General features: G+C 40.9%; 1 protein-coding gene across 4 annotated transcripts in view; it reads right to left on the reverse strand.

Moving 5' to 3' along the window:
* Positions 1-20,002, reverse strand: part of arhgap32b (Rho GTPase activating protein 32b) — an 88,585-nt gene that overhangs the window by 52,850 nt on the left and 15,733 nt on the right. For 3 of the 4 annotated variants that reach the window (XM_008428367.3, XM_008428366.3, XM_008428364.3), the window contains exons 2-3: positions 12,183-12,498; positions 148-253 (exon numbers count right to left, since the gene is read on the reverse strand). In XM_008428367.3, coding sequence (XP_008426589.2) covers positions 148-253; positions 12,183-12,277 — 201 coding nt within the window. In that variant the 5' untranslated portion in view covers positions 12,278-12,498. The remainder of the gene's footprint in view (positions 1-147; positions 254-12,182; positions 12,499-20,002) is intronic. The other variant, XM_008428365.3, reaches the window with a different exon arrangement.

The following is a 20,002-nucleotide window of genomic DNA, read 5'->3' on the forward strand; positions in this document are numbered from 1 at the left end:
AACTGAGCTTGGGTTTCTTTCCAATAGTAGGAGGTGCATTCTCAGCACTGAAGCTGCAATGTTCACATGTGTTTTATGACATTTTATGTTTTTGTTTTTATGAAGTAAAGCATGTGTGACTGATTAACAGAGCTGTTTGAGTCTCACCATGGCACTGATGGTTTCCTCCCAGTCGGGTCTTTCTCTGGGATGGATGTGCGCGAGTTCAGGCACGATGTTATCGTCCTCTATGTGGCGTCCTGGCCTCAGGCTCCTACAGCCAACACACACAGAATCACGCATGGTCAATTATACTGGACAACACAGAGAGCGGAAAGGTAGGTCAGACTGGTAACTGTATATTTGTCGCAAAGATGAAACGTCTTCATTTCATTCCGGTGTTGAAACTTGGGTTAAAATCCAAACAAAATTTAAATGAAATTAAAAATTTCTGTTTCATTTCTCCCCCCTTTTTAGTGATTTGTCATCAGTCTGATTTAAACAGAACCATAACATCCCATTTGCTTTGACAGTGTTTACCATCGGTTACAAAAATGTTTTGAGCCGTCTTTAATATACATATGAAATTTAAGCACTTAATCCCTAAAAGTATGTTGAGGAATAATTTTAAGCTGCCATGTAGGAGCTGGTCGGGTTATTTTCCATCTATACTTTCTCTGTCCCCGTTTGAAAAAGAACACCAACATAAATAAAGCCTCCTTTGCCCTAATATTCTACTCATATAACTGTAAATGAGTCATGTTTAGCATTTAAAGGGATCCACAACTTGTTGTAACATTAGACTTTATGTGAGAAACATTTATTTCAGATGTAAAAACAATACAGTAAAAAGACTGTAGGCTGTTTAGTTTTTATAAACTCAAATGAAATATTGTCACACTGTCATTGCCATTTGTACGCTGCAGTATCCTGGGTAGGTGAAGCATGTGAGGTGCTAGCTAAGGTAACTTAGAGCTACTTTAGCAAATTGAAAGATGAGCCCCTTCACTTTTAAAACGCACAATGTTGGAAAAGAAGGCAATGCAGAGGTAAGAAGGGGAAACCAAACAGATGAAAAGGAGAGAGTCAGCTGAAAAAGCTGGAAATGCTAACTGGAAAGGAAAGCAAAGAGTTCCAGTTTCTAACTCATGCTGCTTACTGTAAGCATCAGGATCAAAACATTTTCCCAAATATATTGTGTTACAAAGATTTAAAGATGTTTAATTCTCACTAAACATCCATCCATCCATCCATCCATTTTCTTCCGCTTATCCGGGGTCGGGTCGCGGGGGCAGCAGCTTCAGAAGGGAGGCCCAGACTTCCCTCTCCCCAGCCACTTCTTCCAGCTCCTCCGGGGGAATCCCAAGGCGTTCCCAGGCCAGCCGAGAGACGTAATCCCTCCAGCGTGTCCTGGGTCTTCCCCGAGGCCTCCTCCCGGTGGGACGTGCCCGGAACACCTCACCAGGGAGGCGTCCAGGAGGCATCCTTACCAGATGCCCGAGCCACCTCAACTGGCTCCTCTCGACGTGGAGGAGCAGCGGCTCTACTCTGAGTCCCTCCCGGATGACCGAGCTTCTCACCCTATCTCTAAGGGAGAGCCCAGCCACCCTGCAGAGGAAACTCATTTCGGCCGCTTGTACCCGTGATCTCGTTCTTTCGGTCATGACCCAAAGCTCATGACCATAGATGAGGGTGGGAACGTAGATCGACCGGTAAATCGAGAGCTTCGCTTTTTGGCTCAGCTCTCTCTTCACCACGACGGACCGGTACAACGCCCGCTTCACAGTAGACGCTGCCCTAATCCGCCTGTCGATCTCCCGCTCCCTTCTTCCCTCATTCGTGAACAAGATCCCCAGATACTTAAACTCCTCCACTTGAGGCAGGACGACCCCCCTGACCCGGAGAAGGCACTCTACCCTTTTCCGGCTCAAGACCATGGCCTCGGATTTGGAGGCACTGAGCCTCATCCCGGCCGCTTCACACTCGGCTGCGAACCGCTCCAGTGAGAGCTACAGATCACGTTCCGATGAAGCCAACAGGACCACATCATCCGCAAAAAGCAGAGATGTGATCCTAAGGCCACCAAAACGGATCCCCTCAACACCTCGGCTGCGCCTAGAAATTCTGTCCATAAAGGTAATGAACAGAATCGGTGACAAAGGGCAGCCTTGGCGGAGTCCAACTCTCACCGGAAACGAGCCCGACTTACTGCCAAACTGCTAAACATCCATTCATTAGAAATAGAAATATGTTCTGATTTGATTCCTGCTAATGGCGTTAGCTCTTGCTAATATAGTAAGGAGAAAGCCACAAGCTGACCACGGTTGTTCATGAAAACTTTGAGGCAGTTTGCCCCAATGTAGACGTTTTGTAGGTGGTAATAGAGTTAATAGAAAAATCACAACAGTTATAGGCCAACATGTTCAAGTAGTTGTGTAATCCTTTAAAGAAAAAACATCAAAAATACCAAGGAGCTTTAAGGACCACCAAGCAGGAGAACCGGCTTCAACAACTTACTCAGCCTCTCTGCTCAGAGCTGCACTGCAGTCCCACAGTTCAACACTCCCTGATGAAGAGGACTGTCAGCAAACAGGAAGTGCTCCTTCAGCCCCTGCAGCACATAGTTTCACAGCAAGGCTCAAAAATCTCATTTCCATCCCCCTTTTCTCATCTCTTTCGACATTCATTGAGGCCAAACAAACATGAGGGAAATGTGACAGAATTTCTCTAAGAGTCACTCATGCTACAGTCTCTAGTTCAAACTGATCCTCTATCCCACTATGTCAGTAAACAACTGGAAAAAATCACACATTTAAAATGGTGAGAAGTTTTAGTCCCGACTGCACATTTCCATTTGCCTCAATTTTGGTCAATAACAAGAACAACGGCTCAATATTTGCTCTGAAATGAAAGACATGAATCTCTCCCAGCATTTCTGTTCAACCACTGCTCCTCACCACTGGAGCCACTGCATGTCTGACTGAAAATATGCTGGAGGGGGTAATCATTTCATTTCATTATATCATCAACTAGTGGGAAAGCTAGCCAGTGAAACACTCAGACAATTCGCCTCTTTCAGTGACCTAATGTAGAAAACGCTTGGAGTTTGAAAAGGATCTCCTACTGAGAGGCAGCTTGCTCTTCCTAACTTTTTAAGAAGTAGAAGTCCGTCTGCTGGGAGGAGTTCTACGAGTGATGTCTTTCTGGCTCAATCTAGAGCTGATCCAACACTTTCCCATCATCTTAAAGTCAAGCTTGGAGCGAGAGCAGATGCTGTAAACAACAACAACACTGAGAAGAAAGACAGCTGATTCAAAAAAGCCGAATCAATATGTGTGGTCACTGGTCAGGTTGTTACACATCTGTTCTAACCTGGGCGATCAAACAATACTATCAACTGTGATAAACACGTGATCTGTCAAAAGAAAATATGACTTAAAACTTTTATAACTTCACAGAACTTTGATCCAGAACCGCATGGCATTCTGGGGGTTGTAGGCAGAGGAAAGACTGAGCTGAAAAAGGCTGGTGGCATCAACTAACTCACTCACTCACTCTTCAGTTACCAATGGCGGATAAATGAAGTTCTCCTCACTAGTTTGGCAGTGTTTTGGATGTTTAAAACGAAAATTGATCAATAATTAAATTTGATAGACTGATATGAAATGCATACCATTATACGTTTTTGATTAATCTTTTTTCTTGGAATCATACCGTTAGTCAGCAAGTCGTATTATATAAAAATCAGGGCCTATTTTTATGTTCACAGCTTCAAGAAACAATTATTGATAAAAATAAATAAATAAATAAATAAAGGTCTGGGTTTTCACCAACAATCAAGCATTTGTGATGTTTTACAATGATGTTCTCAGTAGAGGACTAGTGAAAGTACAACCCTATTCAACTGGCAGCAGGCTGCAGCTCCCCCTGTGTGTGTGTGGGTGTGCATGTGTGTGTGTATTCAGCTGCAGCTCTTTTTCAAAAAGCAAACAGCTGTCTGTGTGGGAAAGACAAAAAAAGCAGCGAATGTTGCTTAGAGCACTAGGCGCTAAATTCATAAAGCAGGATCGAAATTTTTCTGGAAGTTATGTTCACACATACAGTCAACTAGACCTTCTTTAAAAGATGTTAAACAAATGATGTAAAGATTTGTGATTTTTTTCTCTATTTAGTAAATTTCAGACATTTTTTTATTTTATTTCAATCACTTTAAAACATGTCACTTATTGACATAATAGTTTTGAATGAAAAGGAGTAATACGAAGGGAAAAAAAAAAAATCAAGGTCAAAGTTCAGTTCATTGGTAATCCCTGATACTGAACATACATGCAGCGACAGCGGAGAGAGAAACTCCCCTTTAACAGGAATACTAAAAAAAATACAATACTGTTGTAATTAAGACAACCAACCATATCGACCCTGCAACAGTTATTCATGAAGGTGAAAGAAAAGGAACAAAAGTGATGTGTTTGAGGGAGAGCAGAGAACTGCAATGCGCGGAATGTGCTCTAAAGACGATCCCACAATCTCTCTGCTTTGGCGGATTGTCGACACATTCTATGATCGAATATATCAACCACCTCTGCATAGATAGTTGCATAAACAAAAATCAATTCAAAAAGAAGTCTAACAATACCAAAAGGGCTAAAATAAGCCTAAATATAAACTCCTCAAAAAGTTAGGGATATTCAGCTTTGGGGTAAAATTTCAAGACGACCCTAAAATGCACCATAACTTTTCCAGGTGAACTTAGAGATGCGAGTCCTTCAACATCTAGCCTGAAATTGGAAAAGTTTAAGCAGTTTCGAGAGCAATGTCCTGATGCGCTAAATCTGATATCATGTATGTCACTAGTAAATGTTGAGCAAATCAGAGGAATCTCAGTGACGTTTGAAAAACGGTGTAAAAAAAGTTTTAGTTTGTATCACATTCTACAAGATTCAAGGCGTCATGCAATCATATCTTCATCTATATCTGCAAAGGAAGAAGTCAGAAGCGGCTCAGGATGAAATCTGATTTGTCAATGACAAATATGATAAGGGATCCCGGGAGGAACACGAGTCCAGTAGAGTCGGAGCAACAAGTGTGCCAGCTTGGATGGATGGATGTGATCACTGCTTATATCCACAACTCTTTGGAGCAGAGCATGTTTTCTAAGCCTTAACGGAAAACACGTGGATACAAGCCACTTTCAGAACTGCCAATACAACCCTCTAGAGGACATTACCGTCCTGCGCTGATGAAAGGAAAGCCAATGAGTGGTGATGGAATGCTGCAGGGAGCTCCTTGGACATCACGCTCAGCTCTACAGCAAATAAACAGCCTCGGCTAAACCGATAGGCGAAATAACACTAACTGAGCATTAAAATGTATTATAAACCACTTCATTCAAAGATTCTAATTAATATTTTAATAAATTGAGCCAATAACAGTAAACGCTACAGTAGTATAAAGAGGCCTGGGGGGGCTAGCAGATATCACAGTGATATCAAAACAAAGAGCTAACAGCTAACTTTGAGCTTTCTACACCAAGTACAGTACTTGTTAATGCAATTTGGTGCACTCAATCAGAACTAAGGTCAGATTTTTAGTTTCTGGTTAAACTTTCCGGTCGCAAGTTGACTTAATGCCATTTTCAAACTAAAAGCATGGAGTCTTATAATTTCTTTTTGTACCTAAAATTAATCCATGAAACTGAGAAATGGTTTTCATTAATGGTGGAACTCAGTTCCTACATTTCATGCAACAAAAGGGCACCTTAAAATTAAGTGGTGAAGCTTAATAACAAATTCAAATCGAGTTAATTGTTATGCATTGTCTATAAGTAGTTAATTGCCGTTAACTGCATTTTAACCAAAAACAAAAAAAGCTAAATTTTGCCTCTAAATTATTAAATAATTATATGATGATCATAACCAAAGATTTTTATTTTTTTTTAATCTCTTAATTAGATGCCACTACAAACAAACAGAATCACGAGAATACAAAGGTTCTTGCTCAGGACTTTTTCATGTAAAAAAAAAATTGTTAACATTTTTAATGTGTGAAAATCTATGTAACTAATTAATAGACATTAACGCATTAAAGTCCCGACCCCAGCTACAATAAGCATTACTGTAATGTAATGTAACACAAACACAGAGCTGAACCCATTGTTGAGTTCAGCCAAGATTCACAGATCTACATTACACAAGCAACTGTCACATAAGTTGCATTTCAAGTTTTTAGACACAGAGTCAGCAGTTCCCACTAGCTGCAGAAAAGAAACGTTTTAGTAAGCATCATCCTCAACTCTGAATGAAAGCAGACCTGTCACTGTGTATTTTTTCTGCTCAAAATAAAGCAGTTGGTTGTGATATTAATAAGACAGGTTCAGCTCCAATGGGCACCAAGAATTCTCACCATGTTCCCAGTTTATACACAACACATCAGTGTGTCCGTGTTTTTGCTGGAAGTGAGGCCTGTGATTTGAAACGCGTCCGTCCCATCGGCGTGAGAGGTTCCTGTTGGCTCAGACAGTCGCACATCAGAGCGGCCAGCCTGAGGTCACAGCTGACGTTTGGATCCGTTTATTTCAACCGTGCCAAGTACGCTATCCATTTAATAGCTGCTTAAATCTGTGCCGTTTTTTTTCCTGCACATTTAATCATGTCAGAATTCCTCACTGATGCACCTTTTAAGAATTCTAGTTTTCTAGCTAGAGAAAAAAAACAAAACAAAACAACAAACAGAGAGGGAAGAATGAGCAGAAACTATTAGTGAGCAACGCATGCAATTATCACCTTATGCACATTCTGGATCTTCTCCACGGACTGGAAATCGCTCCAGTTGGCCAGGAGTTTAGCTCCAATCCCACTGAGACGGACTATCTGTCCTACATATGGCATCACAGACGACACGTCCATACACAACTCTCCAGAAGAACGGGGAAAAAAAAACAAACAAAAAAAAAACTGTCCAACTCATCTGATCTGGCGCACTGTACTGTTTGAGTCATTGGACTGTTAACAGCTTAGTAACCATCCTGGTTCAGACCATAAACAGTCCCATTGTGTGTGTAATTAAACATTTTCATTAGAATGACAATTGTCTGAATGATTCGAGTACCTCGATTATTAAAATTCCTCGAGGAAAATTTATCTGCCTCAAAGCTTCATTAATTAATGTTTTATTAGTTAGTGCACCGTCTTCCGACCGGGACTTTATTTGCATTGCGCGGAGCTCTCACTTCCGCCTATGAGTTGTTGACGAAATTTAAGTTTTAGCGGCACAACGTCCAATTTTCAAGCTCAGGGATTTTATTGATCCATGTTAATGACCGGGTTTTTATCGTTTTTGGGGGACCAATAAGCATCATTTAAATGACTGGCGCGATGCCTGGAGTACGACTGCTGGTTGAAATGAACGGCGGGAAGAGCGCTGAGGAGTATTTATACAGGTGAGCGGACAGACTGAACACGGCGGGCGGCTGAGTAGTTGATGCTTACAGTGCAAGTGTAGCTTTATGGACGAACCGCACAATAAATTTCATATCATCTTGGTCTCAACAAACGGGTGACTGAGCTCATCGTGACGTTACATGGTAGAACAAAGGTGCTGTAAATATCCCGTATTTCTTCCCCACGTTCTTACGTTCGTCCCCTGGTCTACCGGTCGCGTCTCCCTGCATCCTGTACATTATTTTTGTACTTTCGTCTTTCCCCCCCGGACTTACGTACGTCTGTCCTCTGGTCTATTTCCTCCCCTCCACTTTAATCAAATTCTATTACATTTGCCCAGAAAGATTGGTTTGTTTGAGGAAGTGTGAATGCGCAATCAAACTCTGATGCGCACAAAAAAAGTGAGCTCTGGGCTGCTCAAAAAGCAGAATATAGCGCAGGGCATTCTGGGTAAATACAACCAAACCAAATGGCTCGTGGTATTTTTAGACAAAGGAGAAATTCTACAACCGCTAAAATCTAATGCAACTCAATATTTGTTTACACTTTTCAAAGTAAGAAGTTACGCTCATGTCTTCCTCTAGGGGTTTTCATGTTATTTCCTTCAGTGGTTCCTGGTGCAGCGCCACCACAGGCGAGTGAGTAAACTGATTTTTTACTATTTTTTCAATGTGCGAAAGCGAACTGAACCAAAGGAGGAAATGTTGCATTTTGGTCCCCATTCAAACTGGGATTGTACCAGATTGTCTGGTGGGAACACACTCTGCATGACCAGCATGCTGAAGCTTTAGGAGAGTTTAGGGGACATTAGGGATCCTGTGTTAACCAGTTACGATGAGATGCTTTTAGACAGGAATCACAGAGCTGATGGTCGTTTCCAGGTGCTCTCGCCTGCCTTTGGATCGATGGTTCTGAATTATTAACAGACACGTCATTGCTCACAGGCCTGGCGGGAACTCCAACACCTTAAGAGAGTAAACAAAAGTCTTCAACCTGATACTACAAACATCCTGAGAACTCATAACTCTGAGCACTTCTCATGTCTGGTAAACCTCTACGCTGCCTGTAGATGGTGCGCGTGTGAAGTTTAGTTGAAGGAAAGTGAAGGTACACCTGTTACAACAGAATTAGGTCATTAGCTTTAAAGCAGTAATATATAACTTTCATTAAAAAAAATTGTTTTTTACAATTTTGTTGACTGTCACTATATGGGGACAGTTTGGTACGAGCTCCTATGCCTTTGCCTTCTTCTTGTGTTCCTGCTGTTACCTGAACAAATGCACCGCTACCGGTCAAAAACAACCAATCAGAGCCAGGAAAAGGGTCTTAGCACTGTCATACCCTCCCCATATATAGCTCAGGGTAGTTGGCATGGCCTCCAATGACGACAGAAAAACGGTTTACCTGGAATGCTAAGCCGTTTGAGCAGCAAGTACCTGAGGATGATTGAGAGCAGTGAAACCCTCCTATCGACTCTGGCTGCTTCTGGTCGAGAGCGCTGTATTTTTTCAGATGTCAGTAGTAGCTAAGGGAGGAAATGAACTTTTTCACAGATCATCTGTCTAATATTATACTGACACGACATGGTGACAGTTTTAATAAATATGTAAAAATAAATATTTTGTAAAAGTTAACTATTGCAGCTTTAAGACAAAAAAGGATGCCATTTCGACTTTATCTCCGATTAATCAAATTTTGATTAGGGATCATCGGAAGAGGAGATAAATTAATGAAATATTTTATAACAGTAAGAGTAAATTGTACTTTTTGTAGTAAAGTCAAAGTTCAGGGATGATTTTCACCACATCAATAACGTGTTTGCCTGCAGTCATTTTTCTTTCCTTCAAACAAAGAATCAGGTATTGACTTGCTTTGTACGTTTTGTGTCCATTAAAGTTTGCAGTGTGTGAACTTGACGAGTACATCACTGTGTATAAAGGGATAGATAATGTAGATCGCATAGAAAATATTACATGCTCATATTACATATAACAGCCAGAGCATGTACATGAATAGGGAATGAAGTGTGGTTTTTAACATATCCTCATGCAGAATTTGTTTCTGCATTAATCATCTAACGAGCAGGATTAGAGAGTCACTAGACAGAATGCAGCTCTAAAGCTTTTTAGCTCCATTTCTCGGTGTCATCTCGGGGAACCCGTCCCCTCCTCTCTCCCCCCCCGATCCCAAGCTGCTGATCCTCTGATCCAGCCTCACCCAGCAGGATTTCTCGGACAAATTTTATAAATCACTAGCCTTGGCAAAATGCCCCGCCTTTCTCTTCCTCTTTTTTTTTTTCTCCACACTGTCGTCAGTTGCCATGTTGGACCGCTGTCTAATATATGCTAAGCTGCTGCTGCCATGGTAACCCCAGAGCAGGATTTAGACCTAGTTCAGGAGCGGAGATGGACTGTGGGCAGGTGGAGGGCCTGAGTAGATTTGATGGTTATCCCTAGCCCCCAAAAAAACAAAAAAAAACATAACAATGTTAATCCAGCAGAGGAATAACCACCATCAAGCTGCCTTAGCAGGACTGGAGGAAAAGGCTACAATAGGAAACTGGCTACACTTCAAGAAAGAGGTGCACTGATTGCCGTTTTGACCTGCCAATTCAGATTTTGACAGATTTTTTTTTTTATCTAAAAAGTCCCTAAAGTGACAAATAGCTGTGGGCATTTATCATACCGTTTATCATTTAAAAATAAATAAATACATTTCTCATGATAATCATATCATCATGAATTTAGCTTTATCGTTGTCACAATAAATTCCAATTACTGCTTAAGAAAACCCTTTATTGATGGGATTGATAGTTTTAGTAGTTCCTCCACTGTTCGTTTAATAAGTTCATCAGTCAATTAAAAAATGACTAAATGCATTTATTGCGTGCAATTTAGTGACTGAAATCACACTTTATGTAAACGGTGCCCTTAGGAAACATATTACAAATGGCTTAAAATGCAACTATTTGTGTTTGTGGGGCTATGGTTGCTGCGTCATACAGCCATGGCTAAAAATTTTGAGAATGATTCAAATGTTAATTTTTTACAAAGTCTACTACTTCAGTTTTTATAATGGCAATTTGCATATAATCCAGAATGTTATAAAGAGTGATCAGCTTAACAGCAATTAATTGCAAAGTCAATGTTTGCCTAGAAAATGAACTTTATCTTTCAGAGGCAGATAAGATCAGTGGATCACTCAAGTATCGCCCAAAGTAAGGAAATTGGAGCCGATTTATCGGTGCACCTTTACTTGAGGCTGGGGTGGAGGTTCATCTTCCAGCAGGACCACCACCCTTAACATCAAAGCTACAGCAGAATGCTTTAGATCAAAGCAAATTTGTGTATTGGAACAGACCAGTCAAAGTCCATACCTAAAAACAATCGAGGATCTGTGCGCATACTTGAAAGTTGCTGCTTACAGATACTTTCCATTCAATCTGACTGACTGACATGTCAGATTGCCTGTAGAGAAAAACCCCTAAAGAACCGCAGCTAAATGTGGCTCTACAAAATATTCACTCAAAAAGACTGAAAACAAAACTCATCCTCAGTCATTAGATTTGTTTTTCTTTAACTGAAAAGCATGCCAAATTTTTCATCAACTCACTTATGTGCTACTTTGAGTTGGTCACAAAAAATCAGACCAAAATACTCTATTTGTGGCTGTAATGTCACAATGTGCTAAAGTGCAAGGGTTTGAATACTTTTGCAAGGCACAGAACACGGTTGACCATTTCACCTAAAACAGGTTTAAAACTCAGAGATACAAATCATTTAATGACGGTGACCACAGCAGCAAGGCAAACAGGAAGCTGAACACGTCACCGCCTTAAGGTCTGTCTCACCGCTCAACGCGCCAGAAGAGATTCCCAGGAAGTGCTTGAGATTAGCCCAACAAAGATTAACAACTGTGATGTGGAGGAAATAAGTGACATCCCCCGCAGCACCTGCTGGCTGCTAAGACAAGCCGCCATGCGCCGGAATGTTGTGTGTGTTTATGGTAAAACAGCCTCCAGCGTTAGAAGCAGGATTTTAGATGCAGGTGCATGTGTGTGTTTGTTGGCGTTTAACGCATGGTCAAAGATGTCCGTGTGCGTGTAATGACACTGAACAAGCATGCTGGTGTGGGCGTGCAGCTGGAACGATGACGTAATTGGCTGAAAGCTGCATGGTGTTGGTGGAGCTGAATGACCGGGGCTGCTGGAGATGTGAATGGAGGCTCCCAGCAGAGACCATTAGGAACCGCCGTCTTCCAGTTGCTATGGGGGCTGATAGGCTCTGTTTGGGAGTAGAGTCGTGGATGGGATGGGGTGGGGAGGTGGGGGGAGGCAAACTTTATACAGGGTGGGGTGGTGACTGTGCAAACTCACCCTATCAGCTCAGCTCTTGCAGTGAGGCACGGCTGTACATCGATGCCAACCCCCCCCTTCCCCTCTCTCCCCTGCTTGCGCATACCTTGGTGTCATTTCTCCTTGAGGAACTCACCATCCCATCAACATATACATGTGCGCCCACATACAAACATCAACATACACACCAAATCTTCGAACTGTCGTAAAGCAGGCTATTTACCCATGGAACATGGAGTCATGACAAAAACGGACACACATTAAAACCTCAAACACTCACTCCTTCAATAACTATAAACAAACTAGCATGCTCACTAAAACCGTTCCTGAGGTGTGGTCCTTAACCTCTCTCTCTCTCACACACACACAATGCATAGAGTTAACGTTGAGGGTGTGTGCCAGCCACTTACCTGTCCAGGATGTCATGGCTGGACGTGGCTGTGGCTCCCAGCAGTCCCAGTGCTGCACTCCCCACTGCTGCGGCAGCCCCGCTGCCTGCCTCCATGATACTGACTCACCGCAATGAGCAGTCTGCCAGAGGAGAGGGAGGGAGGGAGGGAGGGATGAGCGGGAGAGAAAGGGAGAGGATGTGAAGAGGTAGATCAGGAAGGCAAAAGACAAATGAGACAGAAGGAATCACATGTAGAGGCAAGGGAGATGACGACAAGGGGATTGAGGGGTTGGGGAGAGGGGAGAAAAGTGGGAGGAATCAGAGGGGACGCAGAGCTGAGGGAATGATGAGTGTTGTAGAGAAAAATGAGGAGAACATGAAAAGAGAGAGGAAGGGGAGGAAGGAGAGAGAGAAATAATCATGAAAATTATGAGCAGGATTTTGGCACAGTGTAAACACATGGAGGTTCTGGCACACACACCGTGTGTGAATCAACAGTTGAACGCCAACACGGGCCACGCTGCCATCCTCTGCTCTCAAGTTCCCTTCCCAGCCCAGACTGAAATGATCAGGCTCTTCACCGTCAAGGTAACAACAGAGCTACGACTGCACTACACCAGACAGCTGGCATTAATTACAGAATCTACATGCTGAAGCCTGTCACAATAACTAATTTTACTGGACGGTAAATTATCCAATGATATTGTCGTTTTGAGACCATTTTCAAGTACAATAATGGCACAATAATGCAAATTTGCCCCGGAATGGGAAAAAATTTAAATATCAAAACTAAAACACAAGAACCAAAAACAAGAGAGAAAATGGAAATAAAAACCTCCCTCCACTGAAACCAGAAATAAAATGGATTATGAAGTCTGTGTAAACAAAAATGCCCTTAGAAAACTATTCATCACCAGAGTAGAAATTATCAAGCTCATTTTAATTTATCATGCAATTAATTACTTATTACAAACTTTTAAATGTACTTTAGTTGCATCATAAGTAACTAAAGTGGTACTTTAGTTGCCAAAGTACTAAATACTTTAGCAAGTATTTAGTTTAATTCATATGAATTAAACTGAAGTTTAAGACCAAACATACAACAATACTTAGACACATCCGTTTAAAGTTTCTTGCCCTCTCGCAGTTGCGGAAATTCAAAAAATATCCACATCCCCAGAAATTTTTTTTTCTGTACCAATGAAAAATTTAGTTTACTGCAAATTTTCCATAAAATTGCTCAAAAACACTGATTTTAAGTGACTGCTAGCTCCCACCTGCAGGTGGCAGTTGTTCTTCCTGCCTCAGCCTTACTTCAGGTGAAGTTATAGTCCCAGATCAATATGATGAGTGAAGTTATATTCACTGTAATAAATAAGCGCAAAAAAACAAACCGAGAAAAGCAGTTTCCCTCTGTTCTCCATGACAGTAGGGGGAAAATTATTTTACAGGCCTTGCAATAACGTGACTTAATGAGAAAAAATATTGCAAACTTCTAAAGTAGCACCACAAAATCAGTGATTTTGGTTGTGGCATTTTATTTTTTTTAAATCACAAAAACAATTGCAAAATCGTGGAGGAAATGCACATTTCTAAAGATGCAGGGGGGAATCCTTTCGTAAGCACACTTTCTGCTTGACTGGTGATAAACAAGGTAGGAAATTGGAAAATCTAATATTTTTCCTGTCAGTGAAAGAACCAAGGGCTGCCAGGTTGCTCTGACAACAATGTTTTTGGAGCCGAAGTTGATACAAATAGATGCATACTCAGAGTTGGCCACTTTAAGTCTCAATGTGGTGCTTTTAAAGATGAAGTTGAAGGAAGCATAGAGAAGGTATTAAGTGGACAGTATTTTCAAAATGTTCTGGCTGCAAGACATAGAGAGAGAGTGAGACTTTCAGCAGATACCAGGAAGTCAGAATCTATTCCAACAAAGTTGCTCAGTTTTATTCTTTTAAGCTTTCAGCTAGAGGTGAGGGATAAATCTATTTTTGGAGGCATTAAACACTTAAAATCAACGATTTTAAGTGTTTAATGAATGTCAAAACTTATCTTGAAGTTTATTTATAACCTCGTTCTTAGGAATGCAGAAGGCAGAACTCGGATGGTTGTAATTGGGGTGCCAGGACAGATGAGGGTAAACAAAGTGGTTAAAAAAAAAAAAAAAAAAAAGACTGACGAGAGAGGCAGCATACACAACTGAGCTGAAATATTTTGAAACAAGACAAACACTAGAAATTATTACACTGTTCCACCTGCAGGCCAAAGAAAAACAGCAGATCATGCCGCTGTCAGCCAGAGAACTGTTAAATGTCAAAATTCCTCCCCAACATGGAAGAAGTAAATGCTTTAGTCTTTCACACTATGGATGGCCCTTTGGATGTACAATTTTCATCTCAAATATATTATAGACGAAAAGTCAAATTTAAATCAGCTAGTCTTCGCTATAAACTAGTAAAAAGTGATCATAGTTTTATAGCAAAAGCTCTCACACATGCTGCGTTTACTCTTCTCTTATATGAATAATTAATGAACACTAATGAGAAACCGCATCGGTGCATCTTTACTTATTTATACCTTTAAGATCAAGTTTCTTCTCAGGAAACAATGAAACTTCTTGACTACTCGTTTCCCAAAACTGAACACTTCAAAAGTTTTACACAAGAAAAGAAGAAGGAAACCCAGAGTTAGTTTTTGTAGTGACAATGTTACTGGAAGTATAAAAGAATCGACTCTCTGCTGCGCCATCGCCCAGCTCAAGTTAGCTCCAACTTAGTGATTCAGCTCTACAAGTCAATGTTCCTAAACCTTGAGAAAGTAACAGACCAGGATGATCCTCAGGTTTTCAGACATTTATCTGAAAGAAAGAATGAATGTCCCAAGACTGTTTTAATTCTGTAAATGGGGATACATAGCAACTTTCTGAGTCACTGCCGGACAGATTTTCTGATCAAAACAAAGCATAGAGTTGTTTGAGCTTCAAAAGATGTGAAGTTTATTCCATGTCATATTCAATCCCATGAAGCAGTCACTGTTTGGACTGACTTTTCTTCAATTAAGAAGGCTCCATGTTTGTCCCAGTCAGCTCCCGGCTGATGGAGATGAGAGACGAGACAAGCCTCCTTCAGCACTGCCAGGCTTAGAGTGTTTGTTAAGCAGTAACAAGCGATAACAGATCTAAATTTGCTTTAGTGTTCACATGGATCCGAATACTGACTCTGGCAGCAGGTGCAGTCATAGTAAAGGAGCTGAAAATCACTCCTATAAAGTTGACAGCTGTGGAACATCCTGCCAGAGTTTTAAGCCACAATAAAGATTATTGGTTGACACACATTAAGTTCTTAAAGCAGCTCAGAATGTGACAGAAGTAGAGAGATGCACCAATCCAGGATTAATATCTGCACCTGTATTTTTATAATTTAATATATTTATGTCTGTGTTTAAAAAAGGTAGTTAAATACTAAAAAAGTATACATTTTCAGTATGTGTGAGGCATTTAAAAGTGATGACAAGAAGCCTGAAAATTAGTTAATTTCCTTTTTTGTATTAAACATTTTGTTCTATCATTCAGGTTGAGACATTCAATGTGATTCTAAGAGATATAACTGAACAGGAAGGCTAAAAAACAAATAGAAAAAAAATAATCTAGTAATATTTCTTAAGATAATAAAAATTGGCCAAATTAAGTATCCACCACAAATCTGCTCGACTTACTGCAACTTCACAAAAACAAATAATATATACATTATTAAAGAAATTGGGAGACAGGAAAACTAATCTTATCAGTTGAACTCAATACATATATCTGGTGTGGAACAATAGGAGCCCCAATTTAAATATCAATAACTAACAAGAAAAACAATGTATACCGGCTGTACTCCAAGGTGTAACATATTGTTTGTCAGAACCACTACAATGCTTCAAGTGTTTAAAACTTGTAAAAACCTGTCCATTTCTGGAACTCAAACTCAGGCTCACCTGCAGCCTACTCTTTTTACCACAAGTAACCACTATTTTCACACAATTATTAACTGAATCAAGTCCAGGTCATTTGGCTTAAACAGGAAGATGCAGTCAACTTTCCTCCATCTCTCATCATCCTTGTACCTGGAATCAGACCTTCCCTGGAATATCTGCTGCGACACCACAGACAACATGACCTCCTCCAGGTCAAACAGTCAACAGTAAGGCAGGAGAAATGACCCAAAACAACAATGTGTTCATTCAGGCAGATTAAGTAATCCTACAGGAGAGACACCAAAAGGAGAGAAAGAAGGGAGGGGATCTTCACAAGCCCCAATGAAGCAGCTGCTTCTACATCTGAGGCAGACTTCCTGCACACATAATCCTCTGGGTTCTCTGCTAAAAAAGCAGCCGACATGTACACTTACTGTAGAAATATGGGCAGTCGGGGAGCAGTTCTACACAAATGAAGGCATCATCTTTGCTGTGATTAATTCCAGTCCCACCAAACCTGCACAAGATGGCCCTTCATTTGTTTAGAAAGGTTTGAAACATGAGCTAAGAGTAGCTCTCGACTGCTACTCTGAGAACACACCAACACACACACCGAACTCGCATTGACATAACTCCATGTTTTTATCATGTCAGTGTCCGCCTGCTTGAGTAGGATGCATGGAAATGCACGCACCTTTTGTGCACAGGGAATAAGGTGTGCAAATTAGTCGGGACAGAAAGTGTGTGTTTGCGTGTACGCAGCACAAAGCAGGCCGAGCTTCCCACGATCACCTGATGCAGCAGAAAACACAGAAAATGGCCGACCTTGTGAAAGGACACAGCCTCAGCTCATCTCGGAGGAGATTAAAAGTCAGGACTGAAAAGTCTTGACACGCGAGGGAAAAATCCTCCCCGTCATCACAATGGCAGCACAGCAGAGACGACGCTGGAGTGATATATTTACAGCCTGTCTCACTTAACACTGTTAAGTGAGACAAGGATGTAATTTTAGGGTTTGCTAGAAGCCGGCACACAACTCTGTTTCTTCTACTTTATGCCCTAAGCTCATTTCTGAATAACTAAGTGGTATAAAATGTACGCCAACAGAACCCAATAATTTTCAGTCAGTTTAAAAACAAAACGCACATTTAAGTGATAGCTGTTCAAAGTTAAGATGATACAGATTATTCTCTGAGTTTAAGAATAATTTTGGGGCTCTGATGTGAGCAAAGCAGACAGAGAAAAAAAATTTATAATTGATGCTGAAAAAATGAAATAAAAAAAAACACAGATAAAGATTTGTTTTGATATTTCCAACCAAGTTACACTGGTCTGGATGCCGTTACTGGTGCATACAAACTCGCGCACAGTTCAATGCGTGAACTATAAACCTGGCTTTAGCCTGGTGGGTTGCCTCATAACCCCTCGATGGGAACCCCGAAGAATGCATGATTAGATAGAAAATAAGTTCAGAAACTGGCAGAGAGAACCGGACCATTAAAACATCAGAACTGAGAGAGTACTTTCCTTAAATCTTTGACAGCATATGGCTGAGTGTTTACGCTCAGCAATTAATTCAAAACCCTACAAGCACACAGCAGAAGTATTCTGGTGACAGATTTAGAGCTAAGCTGGTATAGTCCACAGCCGCAACAGTAACAGCAGTAGTTCATAGCAATAAAAGTCAGGCTTTCCTAAAAAGTTTTGTTTAGTAGGAGTCACAAATATATTCTCTAAAACAAAAGTTAGCTTCTTTGTACATGCTTGCATTCCACCTAAATACATAGGTTGAAACTACTGCATGAATAATAAAAACCTCTTGAAAATCAGCTAAACTGAAGCAGGAACAAATACCCAGATGTACTATTTCTATACTTTTAGAACATCTGTTACTTATATCCTTGCAAAAAAATACACAAACCAACAGAAGCAAGACTTTTGTACAATACTGCATTATTTAATTATACACCTATTCTCACAGTCATTATATCAGTCACCAGGCTGCCTTAGATGCAACTTTCCCAATCCCAGCCATGCCTTGTTTATCCTGCTACTCATTGAATAGACAGCAGCTGAGTAATCAGATGCAACATCTGCTTAGTTAAGTTAGCTGTGGCTAAATTTGGAGCATGCCTGTATTGTGATAATTACAGTAATCTGTTCTTGAAGCCCAGAGGGGGGCTGAGAGGGGTTGTCCCCCACAGAAAACCCAATTAAGGTTTGTTTAAAATGTTACTCCAGCTTTCTGTGAATAGCATGGGAGAAAGAATCTATCAATCTGTTGCTCACAGTATGGCATAGCAAGCACCTTGTGAATGCTTCCATCACAAACACTCATGTCCAACTTGGGTAATCTAACCAGCTATATCAGCTATTGCTGCTCAACCTTGGTGGGAACAAAGTCAGAGATCTTTGGACTGAACTCGCCAACAATCCGAATGAAAAACAAGTGTTGAGCGCAGCCTCTCCGCCTCGACATATTGATGTGCAAATCAGCCGGTGACGTCAACCTGGGCACTTGTCAAGCAGCTCCTGAAGGACCTAGCAACAGCATTCACTCTCCCGCTTCTTTCTGCATTGTTTCTGGAAGTCTTAGCGAGAGTTTGGGTCTCCATGGATAGCAGAACCCCAAACTGAAAGGCATTAACCCACATAGCAGCTTCCCCACTGTGTTCAATGAAATACAGTTGCTTTCTTTGCCGCATTCACTTTATCTGACGAAGCCATCTTGTTTTCAAATGTGCAGCCCTAGCTTTAAGTGAAGTAGTGAGGATCTAACTATGCAGGGGTTTTGCTGATTTTATGGCTAAAGCCTGACAATGACATACAGAAGCCTACAAGCTGAACTTTATTTTCCAGGTCAGTGATCCATAATGACGAGGCAACATGCGACAGTGAGCTCAATTCTGTGCACAAGTTCATTCTACAGCAAATAAAGCAACATATTGCAACAGAACAGTGGATTCCAGCTCAAAACTGATAACCAGAAATAGATTCCTCCCATTGGTTTGATACAGAGGGTGGGAGTGTGTGTGTTTAGGGAATTCTTGGTTTTGGATCAAAACTGTCAATATGAAGATATTATTGCCTAAAGTCATCTGTTGAGGCTCTATAATAAAAGAGATGTGAATTTTTCACACACATCTAAGACGTTGTTAGAAAAGAAAACATATACGACATGTTGAAAACTGCAGGGTTTCCCCCAAGTGCATCATAAGCCTGGTGGGTCACCAGGCTTTGCTTGCGCTCCCTCTGGGCTAAGCATTGTTTGTTTATTTATTATAGGTTTTTTATACATAAACAGTACCAGTAATAGACATAACGGGTTAAAGAGGCTCTCTGGTGAAATGGAAAAATACGAGGGCTGTGCAATTTTATCGACTCTACGATATTTATCTATATTTTTTTCCTCAGAAAGTATAGATTTTTCATTCGCGAGTATCAATACGTTAAATCCTACTTTGAGTTAAATATCAAATCCACCAGGGTTCACGCCAGCAATTGTCATCCCACTGCTCCCAACTTAGTGACTTTAACGCTAAATTTATCAACGTTTCAGGCAAAAACGTCGGCATTGGCCAAAATCAAAATCAGCAGGTCGGGCTTCTTAAAGATCGGTTAGAAAACTGCAACTGACGTACCTCTAGTGTCAACTTTCATACTGCTACAATCCCATCTGTTTTCATTCATTTATGGGCAGTGCAGTCCAGTTAGATATACTTTGCAATCCAAAGAGACTTTTTAAATATCTGCCATAGACCAACAACCCTCCCATCCCCTCCTTTAAGTCATCAATCATTCCAATCGGACAGGCAATTATATTTTATTGGAACGCTGTGAGAGCAGCCTGCCTGGATCAGTATGCAGTACAATGGAGGGATA

The sequence above is a fragment of the Poecilia reticulata genome, chromosome 14 (genome assembly GCF_904066995.2).
Source record: "Poecilia reticulata chromosome 14, P_reticulata-male-v2, whole genome shotgun sequence".
NCBI lineage: Eukaryota > Metazoa > Chordata > Actinopteri > Cyprinodontiformes > Poeciliidae > Poecilia > Poecilia reticulata.